The sequence below is a fragment of the Leptonotus elevatus genome, chromosome 8 (genome assembly GCF_054856555.1).
Source record: "Leptonotus elevatus isolate MCC_2025b chromosome 8, RoL_Lele_1.0, whole genome shotgun sequence".
Taxonomy (NCBI): Eukaryota; Metazoa; Chordata; class Actinopteri; order Syngnathiformes; family Syngnathidae; genus Leptonotus; species Leptonotus elevatus.
Genome location: NC_141246.1, coordinates 14,586,507 through 14,610,387, shown reverse-complemented (window position 1 = coordinate 14,610,387; position 23,881 = coordinate 14,586,507). Strand labels below are relative to the sequence as shown.

At 39.6% G+C, this 23,881-nt stretch overlaps 2 protein-coding genes and 1 non-coding gene across 8 annotated transcripts in view; 1 reads left to right on the top strand and 2 right to left on the bottom strand.

Moving 5' to 3' along the window:
• LOC147169894 (nucleosome-remodeling factor subunit BPTF-like) overlaps window positions 1–16,774 on the top strand; it is a 40,730-nt gene extending 23,956 nt beyond the window's left edge. For 5 of the 6 annotated variants that reach the window (XM_086082485.1, XM_086082486.1, XM_086082484.1 and 2 more), the window contains exons 26-35: window positions 44–157; window positions 1,781–1,942; window positions 2,385–2,467; window positions 5,018–5,243; window positions 5,343–5,665; window positions 6,533–6,706; window positions 6,847–7,039; window positions 8,561–8,645; window positions 10,546–10,732; window positions 13,684–16,774. In XM_086082485.1, the coding sequence (XP_085938611.1) occupies window positions 44–157; window positions 1,781–1,942; window positions 2,385–2,467; window positions 5,018–5,243; window positions 5,343–5,665; window positions 6,533–6,706; window positions 6,847–7,039; window positions 8,561–8,645; window positions 10,546–10,732; window positions 13,684–13,720 (1,584 nt within the window). In that variant the 3' untranslated portion in view covers window positions 13,721–16,774. Of the gene's footprint in view, window positions 1–43; window positions 158–1,780; window positions 1,943–2,384; window positions 2,468–5,017; window positions 5,244–5,342; window positions 5,666–6,532; window positions 6,707–6,846; window positions 7,040–8,560; window positions 8,646–10,545; window positions 10,733–13,040; window positions 13,654–13,683 lie in introns of those variants that run through there. The other variant, XM_086082489.1, reaches the window with a different exon arrangement.
• Window positions 16,775–18,282: 1,508 nt separating this feature from the next.
• Window positions 18,283–22,490, bottom strand: LOC147169893 (UPF0450 protein C17orf58 homolog). Its single transcript, XM_086083246.1, has 5 exons — window positions 22,361–22,490; window positions 21,374–22,003; window positions 21,001–21,087; window positions 19,411–19,602; window positions 18,283–19,073 (listed from the first exon to the last, which is right to left on the bottom strand). Exons 1-5 carry the CDS (start codon window positions 22,428–22,430, stop codon window positions 18,886–18,888), a joined length of 1,167 nt encoding a protein of 388 aa, XP_085939372.1. The 5' UTR covers window positions 22,431–22,490; the 3' UTR covers window positions 18,283–18,885.
• Window positions 22,491–23,143: 653 nt separating this feature from the next.
• trnar-ccg (transfer RNA arginine (anticodon CCG)) lies at window positions 23,144–23,216 on the bottom strand. The gene has a single exon. It is a non-coding gene; the product is annotated as a tRNA-Arg (tRNA).
• Window positions 23,217–23,881: the final 665 nt, after the last annotated feature.

Sequence of the window (23,881 nt, the reverse complement as noted above, 5' to 3'; positions counted from 1 at the left end):
ACTATTTGTTTACATTAGTGTTTCTTCCCTGTGGATGCTTTAGGTGTTGGCCCAGCTGCAGGCTCAGCAGAGTGGATCATCTTTACCACAGCACTTCAAACTGCAGCTTCCTGTTCAGATACAGCAGACCGGCCTCACCTCATCTCAGGGAGGACAGGTAGTGCAATCAACCTGCCGAATCAAACATTTTTGTGTGTAGACTATGAGGTAAATAAATCAAGAAACTACAGCAGTCCCATCACACTAATACAGTGTTTCCCAAACTTCACTGAGCTAAGACACATACCGTACATATCTCACATGAGGAACATGTCGCAGCGCACCAGTTTGCACCTCATCTCAATTTAATCACCAATTAATGTAGTTGTTGTAAGGGCTGTTTAATTCAACACAAAGCGGAGTCACTAACAGGAAGTCATGACTTATTCTGGCATATAAGTGGAAACAGGTGTATACACAAATTTATTGTAATTTGTGCCATCTAGTGAAAGAGCATTTTAATTGTTCAACCTTTCACTGTATGTCGCTGGTATAGCTCGATCACTACTATGGATCACTGGCGGCTTGTCAAAAGAAGGTGCTAAGGAACCTCCAGCTATGAAAGTGAAATATAAGAATAAAACTATGTCGAAATATAATTATATCTGTTTTTAGATGAACAGTATAAATAGTTAATGATAAGTAAAATTTATTAATTTATCTCCAGAGGCTCCTATGTTGATGTAAACTGTAAATAATATTTAAGTCATTCACTGCCATTGACGGCTATTGACGTCGAAAATTAATTAGAACTATTTATATTAGTTAAAAAAAAATTCCACTTTTGTCAACAAGAGTATGAAAACCTAGAATTGTTTTTATTGTTCATTTAGAACATATCAAATTTATGATTAATTGTGAGTTATCTATTGCAGTCATGCGTTTAATTACAATTAAAAATTAGGAGCGTCGGGCAATTAAAATCGTAATTAATTGCATGACTTTACGAGTTAACTCACGATTAATCGCAAATTTTATAGCTGTTCTAAATGTACAAAAAAAAATTCTAGGTTTTCATACTCTTGTTAACAAAAGTGGAAAAAAATGTTCAACTAATAGAAATAATTTAAATTAATTTTTGATGTTTATAGCCGTCAATGGCAGTGAATGAATTAAACAGAGTTACTGTTCAACCCTCACACCCCCCAAATATGGATTTGCATCAACTAACCTCATTTCCAGTTCTGCTCCGGCTGATCTGAGTGGTGGGAATTTTCCCCATCCATTATGGTCGCCACAAAGGCACATCGCTTAGCCAGTCTGCTTCCCAAAACCAGCATATTGCCAATATTTGGCTTTTGAAAGAGATAACCTTATTGACTGCAATTAAATGTAGTCACTGCTACTAATGTGCCCCAGAACAGTGGTTTGGAATCACTGCTCTGTTCAAATTGGTTACAAAATTTAAATAATGTTGTGACTAATGTATGACATTCTTTGCAAAGGTTGAACGGTTGATGAAACTGTAATTTACAAAATTCGCCACAGCAACCATGCTCTCAATATTCTTCCACTCACTTGGGTATTGTATTGCATAAGAAAATCCAAATAGATGTGATGTGTTGTAGTCATCTACAACTTTGTAGTTAATTACATTTTTAATGTCGTAGTGATAATTACAACTTTTATTGTATTGTATTGATCCTGCCCATATTTATCGACCTTTATGCCATTGATTAATTGGTTGCTGACTGATTTAGCTTTCAGTGGAGTTTCATATCTGACAATGTTGTCGCCACAGATCGGGAACGTTGTGACCATCCAGGCTGCTTCAGTACAAGAGCAACTGCAGAGGATCCAGCAGCTCCGAGAGCAGCAACAGCAGAAGAAGAAACAAGCTGCAGAAGCCAAGAAAGAGCAAGCGCTCAACTCTGTCAGCCAGAAGGACAAAATTCAGAAACAGGTGCGGGCTTAGGAAGGCCTCTCATCTAAAAAAGTGTGTACAGGACTCAAATTAGCTGTGTCATATCCAGACTGGTGTTTTCCTACACTTGGCGCAAGATATTTATTTGGAATATTTAATATAGTTTGCTTTTAGTACCTTGATGCCCCAGCTTACGAGGTTTTCAAATTAAATTTAATAACCAATTGATTTATTTGCAAGCTCTTTTATTATATTTTCATACAATACAGTCGTGTACTTTCTTAAAAGCATGTAACCCAAAACATTGTGGTGTTTTTGGTGCACTGGAAAGAAGTAATGGCATTTGAGTTCCTTTAAATGTGTAAAATGTATTTGATATTCCAGTGAATTGAGTTGGGTCATGGAACAAATGTACTTCTTAAGAAGGTGCTACTAGTTAGCTATGTCCTTCCACATGTATTCAAAACATTGTCTTTCTTAGGTTGTGATGAAGCAGAACGCTTTCATCGAATATCTGAAGCAGAAGAAGACTCTGACACCTGAGGAGAGAGAAGAGAATCAGAGGTTAGCTGTGTGTGTGTGTAGGCATGTGCATTTGTGTGTCCCTTCCTCTTGATCAGATCAACAGTGTGTTGAGAGGTGCTGCACAGCATGGGAACTTTTGGGTGTGGAACCACAAACAGCTGCGTGGCCTCCATGTAACCCAACAAGTCATGGCGCAACACTAATCAGTTCATTAAGTTTCAAAATGTTACCTCCCATGGCCTCAGCATGTGGATGACATCACTATGTCTCCTCTCTTAAATGTCTGAAGACCCAGAGTGTCGTTTTATTCTGTTTGCAGTTAGGACTTTAACATAAGGGAGAATGTTAAAAGATACTTGCTTCACCTTCCTGTCATCTATGTTAACGTTGTAGCTAGATGATACCCTGACCGTTTTCTGACTCTGACACACACGTGCTTGTGTCAACACTGTGCCCATTCACACAGACCCGAAACACCAAAGCCAGACTAGCGTGACTTCGACCCGGCAGCTCCTTTGGCAGTCTGTCTCTGCTTATTTTCCATCCGTTTTCCATTTTGTCGCGACGCCTTCTTGTGCTTTTCCTGCAAAACATGTTTAATCACTTTGTAACTCTGACAGTCACATGTACATTGTTTCTAAATCGTCAATACATATTACAGTAAATAAGATGTTTTGATCAGCAATTATATTAGCTTCTACAATAATTGGGGAAGGGGGGAACACCAATTTCACAAGGTTTTTCCCCCCTAATTTACCCAAAATACAGTGTTCTAAATTATTATGTACCACTGCCACATTTCATAAACAAATAGGCTGTTCAGTGGTAGTCTAGTGGCGACCACCCTCATATTTTTAAGGATGCTCCACACATTCTCAGTAGAATTGAGGTCATTGGGTGTTGGTGGCCAGACTGTGATTGCCCCCCCCCCCCCCCCACACACACACTTTTTACCCTTAGCAGCTAAAGCTTCAACATATTTTCCTGCATTGGTTTGCAGAGGTCATGTTGACACATTCTGTCACCTTTAAGGGGCCAACATCTCACTCTCCATTATTCCAAGCCCAAAATGTAACTCTACCACCTCCTTACAATCTTTTTATTTATTTATTTAAATTAAAAATTAGTTATCATGAATTTTAGGGCCCACTGCAAACGTTTCTCCTTGTGAGGGGTTTCCAAAATTCAGCTTTATAGATGACCTTTAGAAGCTTTTGGAGGATCCTGTATCAAGTGGTTCTCCATTAATGATGTATTTGCCTGATAAATATTTTCCCAAATAAATTTTTTTTTTATCACATTGAACCCATTGCCTATGAATCACACACATTTTAGAGTATGATTTTTTTTCTTCTTGAAATGTCAAGTTTTTGCCCATTCTTTTTGCAAGACTTTGAGCTATCCCAAGCTTTTCATTAGCTGACACATTTTTCTTTTTCACCATTATGCATAAAAACTGCTCCTTGTTCAATAATGTGGAACCGCGTTCTAAAGTAATTTTGCTTTAATTATTCTCATCTTGGAAACCAATTGGCAAATGCCCCTGACATTTATATCAGTGATCTGAAGAGACCAGACAAACAAAAGCATCTATCTTGAAACATATGCCCATAATACTTTGGAAAATTGGAACATTGTATGAATATGGCTGCATGTTTGTGGCACCTTTGCAGCATGCGCATCAGCTGCAATTCCTGGCCTGTCTTTGACCCTGTCAGACACGGGTGTGTTTGTGTGCCGTTCACACAAAAGCTCAGCCAACAAGGTGCTGAGTTGCACACTTGAGCAGACAATTTTCTATCCTAGCCGCGAATGTTGGCAGACACAAGTGAACATACAAATGACGTGGTCATAGATTATCCACATTTACTGTAATACAGTATATTATACATTTTTAACCCAGTCATTTTAGAGCTTATCTTTATTGTTCATTAAAGGAAGGTAATGCACAATAAAGAAGCCCACTTAAGACATTGAAACTTTGAATTATCCTTTTGCAGGGCCTATCCTTCTGCTCCCGTTTCCCATGTTTGCATACGCAGTGAGGCTCTCTATTTCTCAGCTCCCAGCATGTCTCTCAACTCCACTCCCATACAAGTCAAGAACAAATAAACACAGAACAGCTAAAAACTGACTTGACATCTGGACATCCAATAGCCCAGATGACGATTGGCACTGTTTTAAGGCTTTTTTGTTGTTGTTCATTTAGTTATATAATTTATTGTATATTCTGTATTTTTTTTATAACTATGTTTTTGTTTTTTTGTTGTGCTTACCGTATAAATAACGTTTAAATAAACGTAATAACTGATTAATCGAATTTTTTTGTTGTTGGTGATTTGATCATGTTGAAGAAATTAATGAAAAATTATAGCACTTCCTTGTTGCAACAGCAGAGGTGCTGTTGATATAGTCTCTAATTATTTGTGGTTTGAAGCACAATGACTTGACAGCAATTTTTAGCTGCGCTACATTCATGCTAGTCTATGCTATATCCTCTTCTGCCTACTGTTGTCTGTCTACGTACAATCCATCACAAAAGTATTTTTTTAACTTTCTATTTTATTTTGTTGTTGTTTTTTTGTACAGAACGATCGTATGCAATCAGGTCATGAAGTTCCTCCTGGACCGCATAGACAGAGATGAGAGGCAGGAGGCCAAGAGGAAGAAGAAGGAGGAGTTGGTGGAGTCCAAGAAGAGGTTGGCAAACGCCAACAAGCTCGCATCGCTTCTTTACCGCCACAAAGAGCTCCTGAAGAATGATATCTTGAAGAAACGTGTGCTTCTTGATCAGGAGCTCCATCTAGAGGCACAGGTATATACCGGTCCTGGAAATTTTAAACGTGAAAAAATATCTGTTTGGCGAAACACTTCCTGCTTAATGATTATCCGTTGTAACCTATTTGCGCTTCAGGAGGAACTAAAGAAGGACCTGTGGAGGATGCGGAGAGAGAAGGAGAAAGCGGCAGCACAGAAAGCTGCCCAGGCTGCCGCTGCCGCCGCTGCCTCTCGCAGCCAGCAACAACACGCTCAAGCCCGTGTACACAACATAACTGCTCAGCAGCACCACGCCACCACTGTCACACCCTCACACAAAAGGAAACGAGACGAGGAGAGGGAGAGCGTAACATCAGCCAAGTCCAAGAAGAAGAAGATGATCTCCACCATCAGCACCAAGGACACCAAGAAGGACACGAAACTCTACTGTATCTGCAAGACGCCCTATGATGAGACCAAGTATGAAAGCCACACTGTTCGGTGCATTATTAATCCGTGCAGAAATCATATTCGGTCTTTGTTATGATTGCCAGGAAAAGGACTACAAGGCTGCTTAGCGCATCCAAGCATATAGCAATCCTCAAATGCATAAGAATGACATTGGAACAATCTGATTGGTTTCTGGAAATGCCATGTCATGTTTGCACAATAATACATAAATGCACCCTGTTTTTGGCACTTAAAGGGGGATACTTGACTCATTTAGCCATTTTCAGCAATGACAAGTTAATATTTTGTGTGGAATTAATTTGATAACTTCATTATTTTTCATGTACAATTAAAACCTTTAAAACACACTTTGCCACTTGCTGAAAATGACATCACAGGTGCGACCGATCACGGCTCACCTGTTTTCTGGGTTTGATCATATGACGTTTTCAAACTGAGTCCTGAGCACCTGTGATGTCATTTTCAGTTGACAGCAAGTAGCAAAATGTGTTTTGAAAAGTCTTAATTGTACATAAAAAAGAGACAAAATATTAACTTTTTACTGCTGAAAATGGCTAAATGAACAATAACAATAAACAATACAAACACATTTGAGCACATACATTGAGAGATAGCGCCGAGAGAACGCCAATAACAAAAAAAATCTGTGCTACAGTGAAAACTAAATTATTAGCAAAAAAACAACTCTTATCCAATGTTTCAGACTGCTGAAAAAAAGCTCCAATCATCCTGATACAAATCACATTTTGATTTTAAAATCTGTTGAGTAAAGAAACTGCCATGCAGGCATGATTTAAAAAAGAAAAAAACATATTTCAACAACATTAGTATCTGAGCGTTCATACTGTGATCATTAACCTCATCCTGGCTCTGAAGGTTCTACATTGGCTGCGACTTGTGCACCAACTGGTATCACGGCGAATGTGTGGGAATCACGGAGAAAGCCGCCAAGGATATGGACGACTACATATGTTTGGAGTGTAAACAAGGTCGGAAGACCACCAAAGAGGAGCTCTACTGCATCTGTCAGACACCGTACGATGAATCCCAGTAAGTAATGTGCCCACTTTATCACAGCTTGTTTTAATACTGTCAAGACTCGAGGAGTGTGCTGCTTCAGGACAAATAGTGTCCCTTGTGTGTTGATAAAAGTACATCAGGGTCACCTTGTGTTTCTTTTCCCCTCTCAGGTTCTACATTGGTTGCGACCGGTGTCAGAACTGGTACCACGGTCGCTGTGTGGGTATCCTGCAGAGCGAAGCCAACCACATAGACGAATATGTGTGCCCGCACTGCCAGTCGACGGAGGACGCCATGACGGTCCTCACGCCGCTCACTGAAAAAGACTACGAGGGCCTACGGAGAATATTGCGATCCTTAACGGTGAGTTGGACACAAGCCGTTCTTATGGTGATGGATTTACAGGGAGGTTGTTGCTTGTATTGCCTGGAATGTGAGTATCTTCGCATACAAGCTAAACGCAGTGGTGTACATTGTTTTTCTTTTAATAATGATCTCAACATGTTGTTCCTTTAGCTATTTGGTATTGAGGGGCCAAGACAGAGTACCCCTTTTGTTCCATTTCCTACTTTTTGGTCATAACGCTTTTCCTTTTTGTCATCAGTAGTACCCATTCATTGGTGGCACCACAATAAAACAAGCCAAGCTTTAATGCTGTGATTTCCAATGAGCTGAAATCTCACAAGATACTGATGTGTACTAATGTATTGACTTTGGCTTGACTTTTTGGGTGTATTTTTCTGTAAAATGTTGGTTAAACCGTAAATACTCAAAGAGCCACTTGGACTCATATCCCACAGAAAAGAAAACACTAGGAGCCACAAACCGCATTGGCATAAAAAAAAATGGAAATAACACCTACTACGTCTTTTTTCCCCCCATTTTTTCTTTTTTTATACCTGCATGCTATGCTTAAAAACATTAAATAAGTGGTTTGTTGTATTTATGAAATCGATGAATTGCTACAGAGAAAATCCACATTTTATTGCTGCGCACAACAAAAACATGTTGAATTCAGGAGGAAAAAAAGATTACTAAAATTAATTATCAATATTCAATCATATTTATGAAGTTATAGACTTCAATTATCCATCTGCAGTAAACCAAAAATGTAATCTCCATGTCCGGGAACATGTAGTAAGCTAAAGGACTATTTCACTGAACAATTTAAAGTGAAATCTATATTTAATAATAGCCAGTTAAAGTATTTATTTCACCAGGTCAATTCGATTTTTGCTCATGAACCTCAACGTACAGTGTCTGCACGTGAGGGTTGTAAGGCTTTTGGGTCTGGCAATTTTTAAAAATATTTTTTTTATGGTCTACAGGTGAATTTTATTTGATCACCCTAATTTTCTAATGCACAGTCACCATAATTTAGAAATGTAGAATTGTAGAGAAAAAAAATATAAAGCTACATTTAGGTACAGCAGAGGGATGAAAGAGCCACATGCGGTTCTGGCACCGCGGGGTGCCAAACCTCTGGACCGGACTGACTAAAGGAATTTCACTTTGTGGCATTAGGGATTTCATTTTCTGCAAAAACTAAAATCAAACTAGCAAAGTAAATAATATACTGAGGTAGTTTATTCTTTGAGGAGCATAACTCTCGCAAAAGTTGCATTGTCATTAATGGGCACCGTCCCTCCGAAGTGGAACAGCAACCAAACAAAAAGCTTTCTTTGTCGACGATCTTATGGCTTGCCACGAGTTGGATGACTGCCTGCTCTCAGAACCCTCCCCCCCCCCCCTTCTCTCGTCTCCTCCCCAACACCCCTCCCCACATCAATGTTGACCTATATGTTCACGATGTCACTTTCACAGACAGATTTTAGATTTCTCAAATGTCTTTCTCCTTACCTCTGGGCCCTCCCTCTTCTGCAGGCGCACAAAATGGCGTGGCCATTCCTAGAGCCAGTAGACACAAACGACGCCCCTGACTACTATAAAGTTATCAAGGAACCAATGGGTGAGTGCATGTCCATGGGCCTTTTGCAAAAATTTGTCCTGATCTTCTTTTCCATATGGAAATATTCATCAGTTTTTGTTCATCGGCCAGCTTTCAATCTCACCCCACATAATAGATTTGATTTTCTTTTTCAACTAAAATACGACCACTAAAATGTGACGACCATCTCTACATGTGCACAAGTATCATCAGTCAATGTTCAAAGTTTCAGCTCATTTAGCGGAAATTACTACATGTTTGTTTACTTTTTCAAAGCATTCCGGTCAATGCCATTAAAAGTAAGCATGTGTCTTAGTGTTGTGGTAGTTTCTTGAAAAACAATTAGTGAATGTTATGAAACTAAATAACAGGCCCAAACCCATAGGTAAGAGACACTTACTAAGATCTAGCAATCTGTTAGACTTTCAAGTTTCATTCAACAAAAGAACCACTCACTGGTCGGCTCGGCTCATTTCCAAATTATGATTTATTAGGCTGCATCTACTAGGCATAGGCTGATATTAGATTATGACTGTATGATAACCGTGAGCAAAAATATTGCTGTGTCACGGTATTAAAATTACAGCTGTAAAATGACCTCTTTTTTTAAATTTAAATTTTATATTTGTGTTAATAAATTGCTAACTGCTGAATTAATTAGCCAGTACCTCATTGATAATGCAAACCTTGCCTGAATTTCCACCGTGTCATCTTATTCTAATCAATTTGCCTTTTGAAATGGAAATGATGGCCACCGTTGGAACTCGCTTCCAAGCAGTTTACCTCACGTAGCATCTTCTTTTTGACTGACACTTCACACAACCAAACAAGGGCAAGAATAAAATCATTCAACGAAGCCATTTACCTGTTTTCTCGATTAATGTGCCTTGGTCAAATTACATGTGAGGATTTGTTTGCAAATTATGCCAGTGGAATGCTTCACTTTTTTCTTTTGCCACCCAGAAAAAATGTGACGTCATGGAGAATTGTCCTGTATTTATGGTCTCTAACAGTTTTTCATACAAATATTTACTATAATTATGACTTTTACTGTGTCTGTGGTTAGGTTAATGATGTTCCAACTTGCATATAAGTTTGGAATATGTTGTTGCCTTAGAGACAAAACTCCTAAACCGAGGACCCCTTGTTGTATTCTTCTTTCGTACCCTTTGTGAGGTTGCCTCTACTTTTGAAATACTCTACTACTAAAAGTGTTGCAAAAACGAGAACTTTATTGAAGGGGTTTGTACTCTAGGTTGAATTAATCCGCCTGATACGGCCTCCTCACTTGTTTTCATTCACTAGCTACTTTATGGCATTTTGGAAATGACACAGTCTGACCAGCTCAAACATTAAAACCTCCCGCTGCCCGGAGGCCTGCAGAGAAGGAAGCCCTCCATCTCAGATCAAACCAGCCATGTAAATGTAGACTTGCGTCAACGGGCTCTTTTTCAACGTTTACACAAACAAACCGTTAATGAGCTGGCTTGGTTCTGCCAGACTCCCGGTGGAAAAGAGACTAGCCTCCCACACAGACTTCGCTCCTGTAAGTCCAGCCACCACAAGAAAAAGACCCTGTTGGGTTTTTTTTAGGGGGGAGAAAATTTGGCTGGTGAGGCTGAAGTTTAGGAGCTTTCTCCGTAAAATCTGATGATGGAGAAGAAGGAGGTCCTTTGATATTTTCTGTAAGTCGCACGCCCCTGGATTCCTGGATGGGTGGGTTGGGGTTGTGGAGGTTACCATGTCTGATGTGCTTCTTGAAGCACAGCCCTGAAGCTGTTTCATCCGCCGACATGTTATATATGAAGCCAATTAGCACTCTTCCTTTTTTTAAACTATCCCCATCAGTTACTCTTTTCCACATCCAAAAATCACATCGCAAATACCCTGAGTTTGCGTCTGTTCAATGCTCTTTTCTCAGATCTTTCCACCATGGAGGAGAGGTTACAGAAGCGCAAATACGTCAGGCTAACAGAGTTTGTGGCGGACATGACCAAAATCTTCGACAACTGCCGCTACTACAACCCCAGCGACTCGCCCTTCTACCAGTGTGCCGAGGTTCTGGAAAGCTTTTTTGTCCAGAAGCTCAAAGGCTTCAAAGCCAGCAGGTAAGAAGGCGAGAGAAAACGCCACACGTAGACATGCGCTGTCCCCACTGACATTTAGAAGTACAAGGTGGAAGTTAACCTTAAACATGTCTTGACAATAATATGTTATATGTGACCTCACTAGTCTAAACATGACATTCTGATTACATATGTGGAATAAGAGTTATGAAGCAAAATGCAGCCGTTTTTATCCATCTCAGGGGGGCGGCCATTTTGCCACTTGCTGTCGACTGAAGATGACATCGATGTTGCTCAGGGCTTAGGCAACAACCAATCAGAGCTCACCTGTTTTCTGAAGCCGAGCTGTGATTGGTTGTCACCTGAGACCTTAGCAACTGTGATGTCATCTTCAGTCGACAGCAAGTGGCAAAATGGCCGCCCCCCTAAGATGGATAATAAGGGCTGGATTTTTCTGCTGTGCTTAACTCATATTCCACTAATGCAATATTAACCAGAATATTGAGAATGACATATTTAGACCAGTGGGGCTGCGTAGAACACATTGTCAAAATATTGGGGGTTGACCTACCCTTAAAAAATCCAAAATAAATAATTTTAATGTAAATACCTACTGTGCTGTCAGAGCTCATCAGTTGTGTCCAAAAAAGTATTATTTAAAAGCTTTACTTAAAATTATTAAAATAAAAAATATTATTTAAAGGCTTTACTTATTGTACATATGTTATTGTAATGCCCTCACATGTGGCAAAAGTGGAGTCACAGGATGGGTTTCCATCCACTTATATTTATTCAAATTTTCAAGAATTGCAAAAAAGAAACTGAATGGAAATGCCAGAAATTCGCAAAAAAACGCTTTTTTTTACGCTTGGATGGGGTGGTTTTTTAAGCGTATCGAAAAAAGGAAAATTCGCATTTTGGTGATAGAAACAGGTTTTGCGAATAAGCGACTACAAGACCGCTTATACGTCGCACGCACGTTCGTTTGTAGTCACAATAAATGGCGGATGATAAAGTAAGATATGTTTGGGGAGACGAAGAAACGCAATTCTTTTTATAATTAATTAATTAAAGAAAAAAAACATGAATGCAATTTTAGATGACTTTATTAACACCAGCTCTCAATGTAACGGCACACTTCACTTACATGCGGGAGGGAAGCCAACAACACAAACTACTTCCGTTCAGTCCGTCAAAACCAACATTCCCACCTGGAGCTCCCCATTGGCCCAAAGTTCCGTCACTACAACGTCATCTCGCGGCGCATATTCGCAAAAGAAAAGCAGAGGGAAACGGGCATAAGTCGCATGTCCTTTTTGCGCATTTTCACAAAATTTGCATAAAAATTTCAAAACATTTGGATGGAAACCTGACTACAGTTGCCATTGCACTTCTCAGCTGTTTTCTTTTATTGAACGCCAAGAACATTAAAACACATTAACACAATGAGCGCACTCGCACAGGAGCTGCTGTTGGCCACAGATCACGCCCATTCACTCACACTCAGACCCGCCCATGTCACATGCCACCATGCTAGGCCACACCTTTGAAAGGCAGATGCATGTTTCAAACACAGACATGAAAATGCATACAGTATGCTCTACACATTTTATACTTGAGTTTGTTTGTGTTCTAATGCAGTCAAAATTTGTTTAAAAAGTGTTATCATGCATTGAAATGTGTTTAAAAAATGTGGTGGGCTAAACTAGGACCAAATATAGGTTTCACTGTATCTGTATCAGGTCTGAAACAATGAACAGGTGTTGGCTGTATTTATTTACTACAAATAATGTGTCTTTGTATAAGGGGTGGGCTGGCCATCGGGAATTTCGAGAGTTTCCTGAATGGCTGTTCCATGTTTCGGGAGGAAAATTCAACCACATTTTTACTCCTTCTTTTTGGGGGGGAGGTGTTTGAATGTCATAAACTTTAATTACAGTAAAATACAGAAGAAGAGAGAAAAAAAGTTTGGTCGGATTCTCACTTTAATCTCAGAATTCTGAGATTGAAGTCAGAATTCTGACTTTAATCTCAAGAATTCTGAGAATAAAGTGAGAATCCTGCCAAACTTTTTTTCCCTCTCTCCACTGGCCCTAATCCTCTTCCGTAGTAAAACAATTGGTAAAAATCAGCACACCCCAAACATTCTGCCAATTTTTGCTGATTTTAAAAGATAAGGATGGCCAATTAATTGGTCGGGCCATTCTATATCTCTTTTGTTCTACTTTTTCTCATGTAAAATAGGTGCCGTGTCTGAGTAAAGGTTGGGAAACACTGCTTTTAAACAGCAATGTTCTTCAGCCGCATGTATTTATTCCCTCCGTTCTCTCTCTCTTTCTGTCTCTTGCAGATTGTGATGTCAAACTCCTGGGTGCCAGGGTCACTCTAAAAAAACAAAACAAAAAAAAACAGAATAACAAAATTCACGCTTGCTGTTTTTTTTTACTGGTGTAAAACAGCAACAAAAAGACAAAACCTTCACATAACCCGATCCCACAATTGAGGAATGTCAGCCATGTTGGTAACACAAAGCATTTAAGAGGAGTTGTATTTAATATACATCAACAAGGCAGACACTAAAACACATGCTTAAATGGTCCCTCTTTGATTTTAAAGTTAATTTATATTTTGAGTTTGTTCAGGCTATTAGCCCCAACACGTTGCCACGAGACATTTTACCTCATTTTTTAGCCCGCAAATTATTTGATTGGTTCTATGTTATTCCGTGAAGGCCATGTAAAGATATCTTAAAAAATGTATCTAGTTGTGTCCTTCCAAAGGCGATTGCAGATGCAATCATACAACATTGGGCCTCACGTCCCACACTGTTTCACCAACATGGCTGCTCGGTCTGCATCAAAATGTCTGACCCACTGGCATCCAATACATGTTTTTGTATTTTCCCTAGTAAATATTTTTGTCATATTGTAAAGCTTTTAATAAAAAAAAAGAGAAACCACCAACTATTTTTCCTCTCTTTGCTGTCTCTGTAGGTCTCATAACAACAAACTACAATCAGCAGCCTCTTAGCACTCTCTTAAAAAAATAAAAAAATAAAGTAGGATACGGATGACTGTTTGATTGATTAAACCTTCCACGCTCCCAAGTTGTGCTGCGTCTCATGAGCCGAGGCGAGGTCACTTCCAGATGAAAATCGGCCCCTCGATTGGACAAACGCGACGGCGACGCCACTGCAAAGGGAATTCCGGCAAGCGGTTCGTTGAGCTTGACTTAGTGACGGACCTTCCACCTTCAGACCAGTGTGGGCGAGTGAAAACATCCAGATGCCAAAGATGTGAACCGGCAGGACCGTTTGGGTTTTTTGCAGAAATGGTAATTCTATCAATTATTGTGTTCTGATGAGAATTTAGAAGGGAATAGTGTTCATTATTGTAGACCAGGGGTGGGCAAACTCGGTCCTCGGGGTTTTGGAGGTTTTTCTCTTCCAACACAAGCTGATTCCAATCAACAGGATCGCTATCAGGCTTATGCAGAACTTGCCGATGAGCTGATCATGTACCAGCTGTGTTGAAGAAGGGAATCAACCAAAACCTGCAGGACTCCGGCCCCCGAGGACCGAGTTTGCTCACCACTGTTGTAGACTATTCTCCAACAACATTTGTTATCGTTGCCCTGTGGATGAAAAACGGATGATTATGGATGGACATGCTGTGCTGAATTGATTGTGTTTTTACACAAAAAGGCTCAATACTGCCATTTGAATGGAGTTAGGGTTCATAAAAGTGATTGTAAATGGTCGCTGTCCAATGGCAAGCATGTACAGGCACCTCTGGATCTTTTAGAATATTGTGGTAGCTTCATTTATTTTGGTAATTTCTTTCAAAATGTGAAACACGCGGACATTCGCTATTTGTCATAGTTTTGATGATTATTGCTTACAGTTAACCTAAAATTTGACCATTTAGAGAAATTGGAATATTGCATAACGCCACCGTCTTAAAATGATGGCCCGAATCAATTTTCACCCCCAGACTTGAATTCAAGGCAGTTTAATTTGGGGGGGTAGGTGACACCAGATGACACCAGAAAGTTAGCAACATAATGAAAACAAAATATTGACTATTTTTTAATATACATTTGGAAAGTTATTCATATCTTTGACAATTTCAAGGGAAAGGAATCTTGCACCAATCTAAAGGATGACAAAAGCTTCTAGTGTAATACAGAGAATTCTCATCAACAATGCAGTACATCTGTAAAGTTTTTAATAGGTTACAGCCTTATTCCAGAATGGAACTAAATCTTCTTCTTTTTTTCCTTACATATTCTACACACATCTGTCCATAATGACGACATGAATGTCCCCCACCCTCCAATGTATTAAAAATAAATGACAACAACAAAAATCACTTTTACATGAGTCTTTTGTATGTGGGATTTTTTAAAGTGTATTTGTAATAAATTGGCAAATTCATTTTGGAATAAGGCTTTAACATTATAATAAGGAAAAAGTGAAGCACTGTGAATGCTTTCTGGGTGTGCTGTACTTTTAGAACACTGGATTTGGCTTCATGGAATACAATGGATACATTTGGACGTGACAAAATGTGTTAAAAAAAAACATGATTTTTTTTCTTTTGAGTGAATCTCTTCAATACCATCCACTTATTGTGTCGTTGCCACCTTAAAGATTTCCATTCAACAAATGAAAAAACAAGGAATTTTAAATGTGATTTTTTTGTGCAAAATCCTTCTAAATTCTCATGAAAGAAGGTTCAACGTGTAGCATTTCACTAAAGTAGCATCCTTTCAAGCAGAATTACCCATTTCTACCACAACCACTTTGACGGTCCTGGTGCACGGTTTGCAACAACGGAATCCCTGTTTAATGCAGGCTTCATAACCGCGTGGCTCAGAGTCCATTGTTTAGTTTTCTAATTTTGGAATGCCCCCGAGCAGCATCTTAATGGGGGTGCGGGAGTTCACATTTTTGTCTCCCAGTGTCCGCGTCCATCAGATAATCCCACCCGTGAATGTAATTCCCTGGGGTCGTCTTCCTGACTCGAGGCCTCGAGCAGCCCAATTGGTGCCACATGCTCCGACATTCCCGTCAATATTTTCTCTGCAGGATTAGCATCATTGCACTTAACCGTCTTAGGAAAACAAACTTCCTCACTTAAGTAATTTGGGGAGGCTTGTTTTCTCCCAAGTCAATTTGTTGTGGCCAACCCACAGGTCATGCCCCTTCACTTCCCAAAAATTTAACAGGAAGTTGAGAAAAAGAGTGCAGGGAACTATTCGGGCCTTGGGAGAGGTTTTAATGAACCTGCATGTACTGTAAATGCATCCAAAGAAAGTCGCGTCCATTCTTTCTATCAGCCGCTTCCTGCTGCATACTTCCCTCGCATGTGTCTCTCAACTCGCTCAAAGCACTCCAGTAATTGGATGGTTGACATTTCCTCTCATCAGCTCAATTACGCTGCGGTCTGTGGGCTGCATGTGAGGGAGGAAAACAACGAGCGGGGACTCGGTAGTCTTTCTATCACGGGGTTTGTACACAAAAAATAATCAAGCTGCATTTCTAAGGTATTTGAAACTTGTGATTGTCTTATTTGAACTGGGCGAGCAGTTACATGACAGAGTTCAACTCGACCACCTTTTCCCTGCGAAGCGACTGCAGTCCAAATCTATTGACTTTTAGACTTGTACAAACGTTTCATTTTTCACACATTGAACCAGCAACTAAGTCCACTTGTATATTTGAAACATATTTCCTCTTTAATTGAAGTGAACTCTGTTTATTTGTGAAGTTGCCCTTCATATTGAAAGTGGTGGAATGAAAATGGTAATTCTTGTGAAGAATTCTTTTTTTTTTGTAAGAAAGCAACCGGTCCAGCATAATAGTGATCTTATATTGACATTGCGTTTCTTGTATTATTTATTCATAGCGACAAATGGTTCTCGAGATTTTCTTTCTCTCAAATAATGTTTAAAGAACTGTAACTGCCGAGAAAAAAAATGCATTCTATGTTTTTAACAGATTGTGGCTACTTTAAAAAGAGTCTTTTTTTACTTGATAGGACATTACATTGTAGATAATAAAGAACTGTTTTTGACACCTGCTTTCTATGGTGTTTCATTGAATCATTTATGGAAATTGGTGAGCATCACTTCGTTTATTTTTTATATTTCCAGCCTAGATAAAGACAAACACATTAGTCTCAGAAAACCCAGTCCCTGAAATGGCTTATTGTTCATTGGCATCTCCTTTCATTAACAACTGAAAAAAGTAACTATCTACAGTACTTCAAAAAGCAAAACAAAGCGGGGCTGATGACATAACCTTGGTGAACACCACAGAAAAAAAAATACTTGCCATAAAATATCCTTTTGATTATGCTGCATTATTTTTTTTTAGATAAACTGCTTAAATAACTCAAGTGCCCACATAAGGCAAACCAAGTTTTGGGACTGAACCTTGGGGTACACCACAATACATTAAATACAGTGAAACCGTGGTTCATGAGTTTAAAGTGTGTTTGCCTTTTTATTACTGCTAGAAAGGTTTGAATGTAGCATCACTTCATTAATCCCTCCACCACTTGAGTAACCAAAGCTGACGTTAGCTGTGGATGCTACGTAGTTAGCATGACTTATTCGCAATGGAGTTACTACAGACTGGCCTCACTTCCCCTAGATAATTGTAACAATTACAAATTATTTGGTATTCACATGTTTATTTCTTAGGTTTGCACTCGACCCAAAATAAGATGAGAAAAATCTGATCATTCCACACAGAATCCAAATAGTGGACTAGACAAAATGATTGGTAGCCTTAAGTCCATATTTGGTAGCACACCATAAAAAACTGAAATCAATCGCTTCCTATAACCATCAACAAGTTTCCTACATCTTCCTGCTGGAATTTTAGTTACCCTGAAATTTCCCGTACAAAAGTTGATTAACTTTTGGGGAGTAGTATTAGCATCTGCTATGCTAAGGTGCAAACAAAGTGGGGCCTAGGACGTAACCTTGGGGCACCCCACATCACATGAACTACACCAAATGACTTTCTTCTTTTTTTTGCCACATCAAGCTTGAGCAAACAAAAAGCCAGTCATTGAAACTTTGCTCCAACCCCTTCCCTCCCCCCCAAGCAAGGTGATCCCCTCGCATGAAATCATAAACCTAGTCAGCACAGCTAGGCATTATCAACCAATATTGGCGTCGACTCGCTCACACCACTTCTCCTTTGATCACATTTCCGATGGCGGCCATCATTTAAACACCACAAGTGAAAAATAAACATAGGTGCTCACATACGACCACCATCTTAGTATGCTTTGCCTTTTCCTTCTTCGCTACATCCTCTGATGAGGAATGTCCTCCCACTGCGATGGCGGCCAAGATGTGCAGCGGGCCAAGATGTGCAGCGGGCTCATCTTCCGACCCCCAACCTGGGAACCAAGCGGACCCGCTGACAAACATTCACAGAGACCGAACACTCTTGGAACTAAGTTAGAGCTAACAGATGGTACCAAATATTTCTTGTGGCATCAAAGGGTACAAAACAATTAATTTTATTAACTTCATTGATATGCAACATTCAGTGCAAGCAAATGATCTCCCTTCCATGAAAAGCAGGGGCAGGAATCAATAAACATAATACATCCCCAGCCAGTCCAATATTATACTTTTTTATTTTGAACTTGGCCAGCAAATTAGCGTGAGGGTCCGAAGGTGGAGGACGGGTTGCTGGAGGGATAACAAAACTGCCGTGGTGCCTTTGAGCAAAGCACCAAATCAAAAGCAACACTGGGTCAATAATGCACGATTGAATGTTTGATACACATACAGCAGATCTACAGTTAGAATATGTGGATTACATGTGTTTGATCTGAAAGTTCCCTTTTAGCTTCATGTACCAGCCATGAATCAAGGAAGAAGAGGTCAAGATGGGCTTCTTAATTAGTGCCGTAAATAGTACCCATTTGTATCGGAAAATATTCACGACAACGCATGTGGGTATTTTTTAGTCAAATGATGGATTGTGATACTGCACATCATGGTGGTCCATGGGAAAGTGAATCCGTTTTTCTTTTTGCCTCCATCCAGTTTCTATAGCACTTGTCTTCATTCGGTTCATGGTTTGAACTCACAGATGCCAGTCCAATAAAAATTCAACTTTGACATCTTTAGCCGTCAATGGGTGGGGGGGGGGGGCAGTTTTTGGTTCACCGACACTTTGAGCGGGTGGCCTCCAGGACCTTCTGGTGCTTCCGTTTGTTGAACCTTTTCACATAGTTGCTGCTCCTGAGGATGCCGTCGCCTGGTTTTAGTCGGCCACCAAGCAGGTTCAGGAGGTCGTTTTGAAGATGCCGCTTCCGGTGGTAGATTTGGCCCATTGCAATGTATCTGGTTCCTTGGGAACAAGGATAAATAGGGTCATTCTTGTACACTTCTGCTAATTCTGCTTAGTGTAAATATTTGTGATTCTTTCATATTTAGTTTTTTTCATGTACCACTCTCAGAGGTGGCAGGTCCAGAAAGTAAAAACCCTGCCACAGCTAGCTAGCTCCCCGGGTGCTTCTTTACCTGCTAGGGAGCTAGCTAGCTAGCACGAGGAGCTAAAACCAAACTGTGGTAGGGTTTTTACTTTCTGGACCTGGATTTGCCATCTCTGAGTCTAAATTTTCTGATCTACAACTGAAATGTCCCCAATGTGAGCCTACACTTACTCCCTAACATCAAGCACTTACCCAGTTTGATATCAGGGCAGGGTTTGCTGCATTTGTAAGTGTCCAAGACCAGAAGGCGCACTTTGAAGAAGAAACTGTCAGGGGTGGCGTAGAGGCGACTCATCTTGTAGAACCCGTCACTGCTCACCATCAAAGTGATGAGACGTATGCCTTTACGCAGCACGTCGATGTCGTGGACGACCCCGTTGATAGCTAATTTGAGGGGAGATGGAAGTCAAGGTGTAGTTGTTGATAGAACGTTTTTGACATTTTTGTTTGATGGTGTGCCGTGAGATTTTTTTAGATCGGCCCAATGACTTCAGACGAACCAGGTTAACCCTACTTGTAAATGACGCCATGTTAACAGTCAAAGCAGATAACATGGCAAAGCATCCAATTGGTAACGCTAATTTCAAAATTCAGATGATGTCACATAGAATCAAGATGACATAAAGACTTAGGAAACAAAAAACCTGAAACTCAAGATAATGTATATAAAGCATCAAAGGTAAACATTTGTCACGTTCACTTATGCCAGAGGTCAGCAACCTTTCCTGCCAAATAAATAACAACAAATCTGTCACATTTGAACATTGTGATGAAGGAAACAATGTGTTGGAGTTACTAGTCTAATGTGCTGAGGGCCCCTGAGCGAACAGACAAATATGCAGCATCCAATATGTAGAGATTCCTTTTCTTCATTTTTTTTTCATACATTTTTCGATTATCTGCCTTTTTGTCAACTTTCTGAAATTTTACGGCCATATTATAGTCATTTTTTGCCTCTTCCTTTTTTGGGATATTTTTTTGCCTTTTCTGCTATCAATTTTCTGACAGTTTGGGCTTTTTGAACATGCTCTTTCCTGCCTTTTAAAATATATTTTAGTTTCTGACTTTTTTTGGGCACTTTTGTGTACATTTTATGGTAATTTTCATCCTTTGTTTTTTGTGGTGGGGTGGGGGGGCATATTATACTAACTTTTTTAACGTTTGCTTTTCTGACTTAAAAAAAAAATTATGACATTTTTTTCAAATCCAAAGCCATTTTATGGTATTTTTCTGCCTTTCTTTTTTTTAGGCGGGTGGGGGGTTATATTATACTAACTTTTTTAACGTTTTCTTTTCTGATAAAAAAAAAATTATGACATTTTTTTCAAATCCAAAGCCATTTTATGGTATTTTTCTGCCTTTCTTCTTTTGTCTTCGGACATGTTATAGTTACTTTTTGATACTTTCTGCTTTTTCCCTATTCCTTTTTGGTCATTTATGGGTTGTTTTTTTGAGTAATTTTTAAAACTTTTCATCTACATTTTGTTTCTTTTTCTGACAACTTAAAAATTTGGACTGACATTTTTTGAATATTTAACTATTCTTTACAAAAAATCTAAATCCTTAATTTGTTCATTTAAAGAATATTTGATCTAAAAAATAAAATAAATATGAAGGAAAAAATTATACTGATGTTTTTTTTTTTTTTTTTCAAAGGGAGCCACAGGAGAGGGACTAAAGAATTACATTGTGGCTCCAGAGCAACAGGTTGCAGACCCCTGATTTATGTCATTGTATTTGTTTTCACTATTCAGCATACTGTTGATCATCGTGTTGACTTACCAAACTCGCTGTAGCAGTAATAATCCCTCTCATCCTTCTCCTTCCTGCACTCACTCATGCAGAAGGCATCATGGGTGAGGTCGGACTCTGCGGGGAGCGAATGACACATTTGAATGTTTGCTCTTGCATTAGGGAGAGACTAGTCAAACTGACTTAGGGTCAGATGTTTGCCAGTCACAGGGACGTTTTGGGAATGTGGGAGGAAGCCAGGGATGCTAAATCATAGTTGTGAGTAAACATTTTTTTTTAACTGTGATGGTAATGTGATGTAATTTTAATCTCGTGAATGCTGTAATCCCAAAGGCAATAGGGAACAATTTAATTCCTAGATCCGCTATGAGGTCACGTTCCAAAAGCAGGAAATAACACTGACCTCGTCTGAGGATGTCAAATTGGTACAGGAGGCTGGAGGAGCGCCGGTTGAAGGTGACAGGCGGCCGGCTGTTGTTCCGAGGCGCCGCCGCGCCAATTCCGGTTTGGTAGAGTCCGGCATTCCCCGGGCGGTTCTCCTCCGGGTCCAGGCGTCTATTAGGGGGTTCTCTACGAGGAGCAGGTGCTGGAGCAGGCTGTGAGTGTGGAGGGCTCCTGGGCCTGGAATTGGGATAGCCCTCCGGTTCAGTGGGCTGAGGGGGGTTGATGCCGCTCTGAGCGGTGCGGTTGGCGGCCACGGCCATAGACGCCGTCAGAGAAGGTTTGGGAAGGAGACCAGCTGTTTCTCCTCTTGTTTTATCCATGTTCAGATACAGCATGTGCTCGCTCTTGGGGCCCCGCTTGCTCTTGTTGTGTGGTCCATGGTGGCGAAGGACGGGTGTCAGGTCGCTGTGCTTCGGCCAGACGGCAGAAGGTAAAGGATGGAGGGAGAATTTGGACTCGCCGGTCCTGCTGCTCTTTTCTAAAAGTTCATTGATGGCCAGAGAGGGTTCTTTCACCATCAGCCTGGTTTGATTGCTCTGTGGGGGGTCCACAAAACTACTTGGAGCTTTCTCAACAAGAGGATAAAACTCTGGAAATAGAGTGTATGCAGTTTTATATATCTTATAAATAAAGAAGCAAGGCTTATTCACATCTTGATGGAATCCTAACCCAGATTGATAAATAGGCAGGTAGGTATGTACTTTGAAGATAGATAGATAGATAGATAGATAGATAGATAGATAGATAGATAGATAGAGAAAAACTGATTTAAATCTTCAGTTTAAAAGACTAACAATTAAAATAAAACAATTTACACAACGTAACCCTTTTGATAAACTGCAAAAAAACGAAGAATAAACTTTTTCTTTATTTTAAATGAATAAACTTAATAAATAAAAACTGCCATTAAAGTGAAGTTAAACAAAAACAAGAGTTTCACGCTCACCATTAACATGTTCCTGTGCCTTGTGAAGACGGAGCACTAATACGAAAACAAACACATTAATCCTCATCATGGATGGTTAATGCTGTTGAAGGAGACACACTGACAAAGTTGTACTGCAGAGCGGAGCCCCCAGACTTTTATACGCCGCTGGGACAGCACGGTATGCGAGGCGGGACGTCAACCTACAACGCGCGCGCGCACACGCACACTTATTTATTTATTCATTTATTTATAAATTTAAATTCTTCAAAGTGACTCTTCGTGATTAAGGCCTTTTTAAATAAAAGACAAATAAATTAAATGTAATAAAATAAAATAAACGTCGTCTAATAGCATGGCTAACGAACTCCGAACAATCGGGCAAAAGAAGCTTTGCTTCCTCCTAGAGGCGGAAGTTGTGAACTGTCAATCAATCAAATTAATCCAAATCAAATTCAATCCAAAATCACTACTCTGTAGGCACATGAGGTCACACTTCAGTTTACAGGCGTTTAAAGCTTCTGGGGTGTGTGGTGCTTTCAATTAAATGTGAATTGAATTAATCTTACTTAATTTGAGTATTTCATCTATAGGTATTAATTTGGTTTAGGTTCCTTTTGGTAAAAAAAACCCAAAACAAATAAAAAGTATATACATAATTCAGGGAACATGATACTGTGCGTGGTTTTTCCGCTTTTAAACGTTTTTGTTTCGTTAAAAAAAAAAAAGGACACATTTTTGGCATCACAATCGTCGATGAGGAGGAATATTTGGTATTTGCGTCACAAACACATCTCATAAAAACGACCCAGATGGGACTCGAACCCACAATCCCCAGCTCCGGAGGCTGATGCCTTATCCATTAGGCCACTGGGTCGTCATATTACGCGGAGTAGAGATTTTTACATTATAAACTATAAATCATTGCAATTGTCCTGACTAATTGTAACTTATACTGTGTGAATAGTTCATAATATTTCCATACAATGAGCCGTACAATGAGCCGTACACCTATTTTAGCGATGTTGACGCTCGCACGGCTTCGTTTAGAACGAAAGGGACTCAATTTTTCCACTAGATGACGCCATAGGTATTTGTTAGGTTTTAGCTAGTCTATGTTCTCAAATGTCAATTTATGAATGGAATGTATCATAACAGCTATTCTTGGTTTGTCTAAAATTTTCACCTTTGCAAATGGAAACAAATGACCACATTGAATTAAGGTAAAAATTGAAGAAAGACGGTTGTTTTGAACCATGGCTTGTAGGCACGATTTAGCATCACCCACATAACCAACCTGAACATATCTTACTCACTGTGTAAAATCCTGTGTATTCCTGCTCCAACATAATCTTACAGATTAATAATGTTTTTTTATGCAAATGTATTGTAAATCATAATAAATTGCAAATAAAATTATATTCCTGAATATGAAAAATCTAATTGCGTCAGGAAGCTTGATGCATTAACTCATCAATTTTGATCATTTTTAAACAACACGTATGAAAAAAATGTTTTACAGTTTTAAGTGATCTGTAATGT

Bases quoted from the DNA above. Each gene is read 5' to 3' on its own strand.
- LOC147169893 (XM_086083246.1), bottom strand. From the start codon at position 22,430: ATGATGAGGATTAATGTGTTTGTTTTCGTATTAGTGCTCCGTCTTCAC. The intron at 21,088-21,373 runs GTCAGTGTTATT...CGCTCCCCGCAG, and splicing joins ATTTGACATCCTCAGACGAG to AGTCCGACCTCACCCATGAT. The intron at 19,603-21,000 runs GTAAGTCAACAC...CCCTCAAATTAG, and splicing joins TTACTGCTACAGCGAGTTTG to CTATCAACGGGGTCGTCCAC.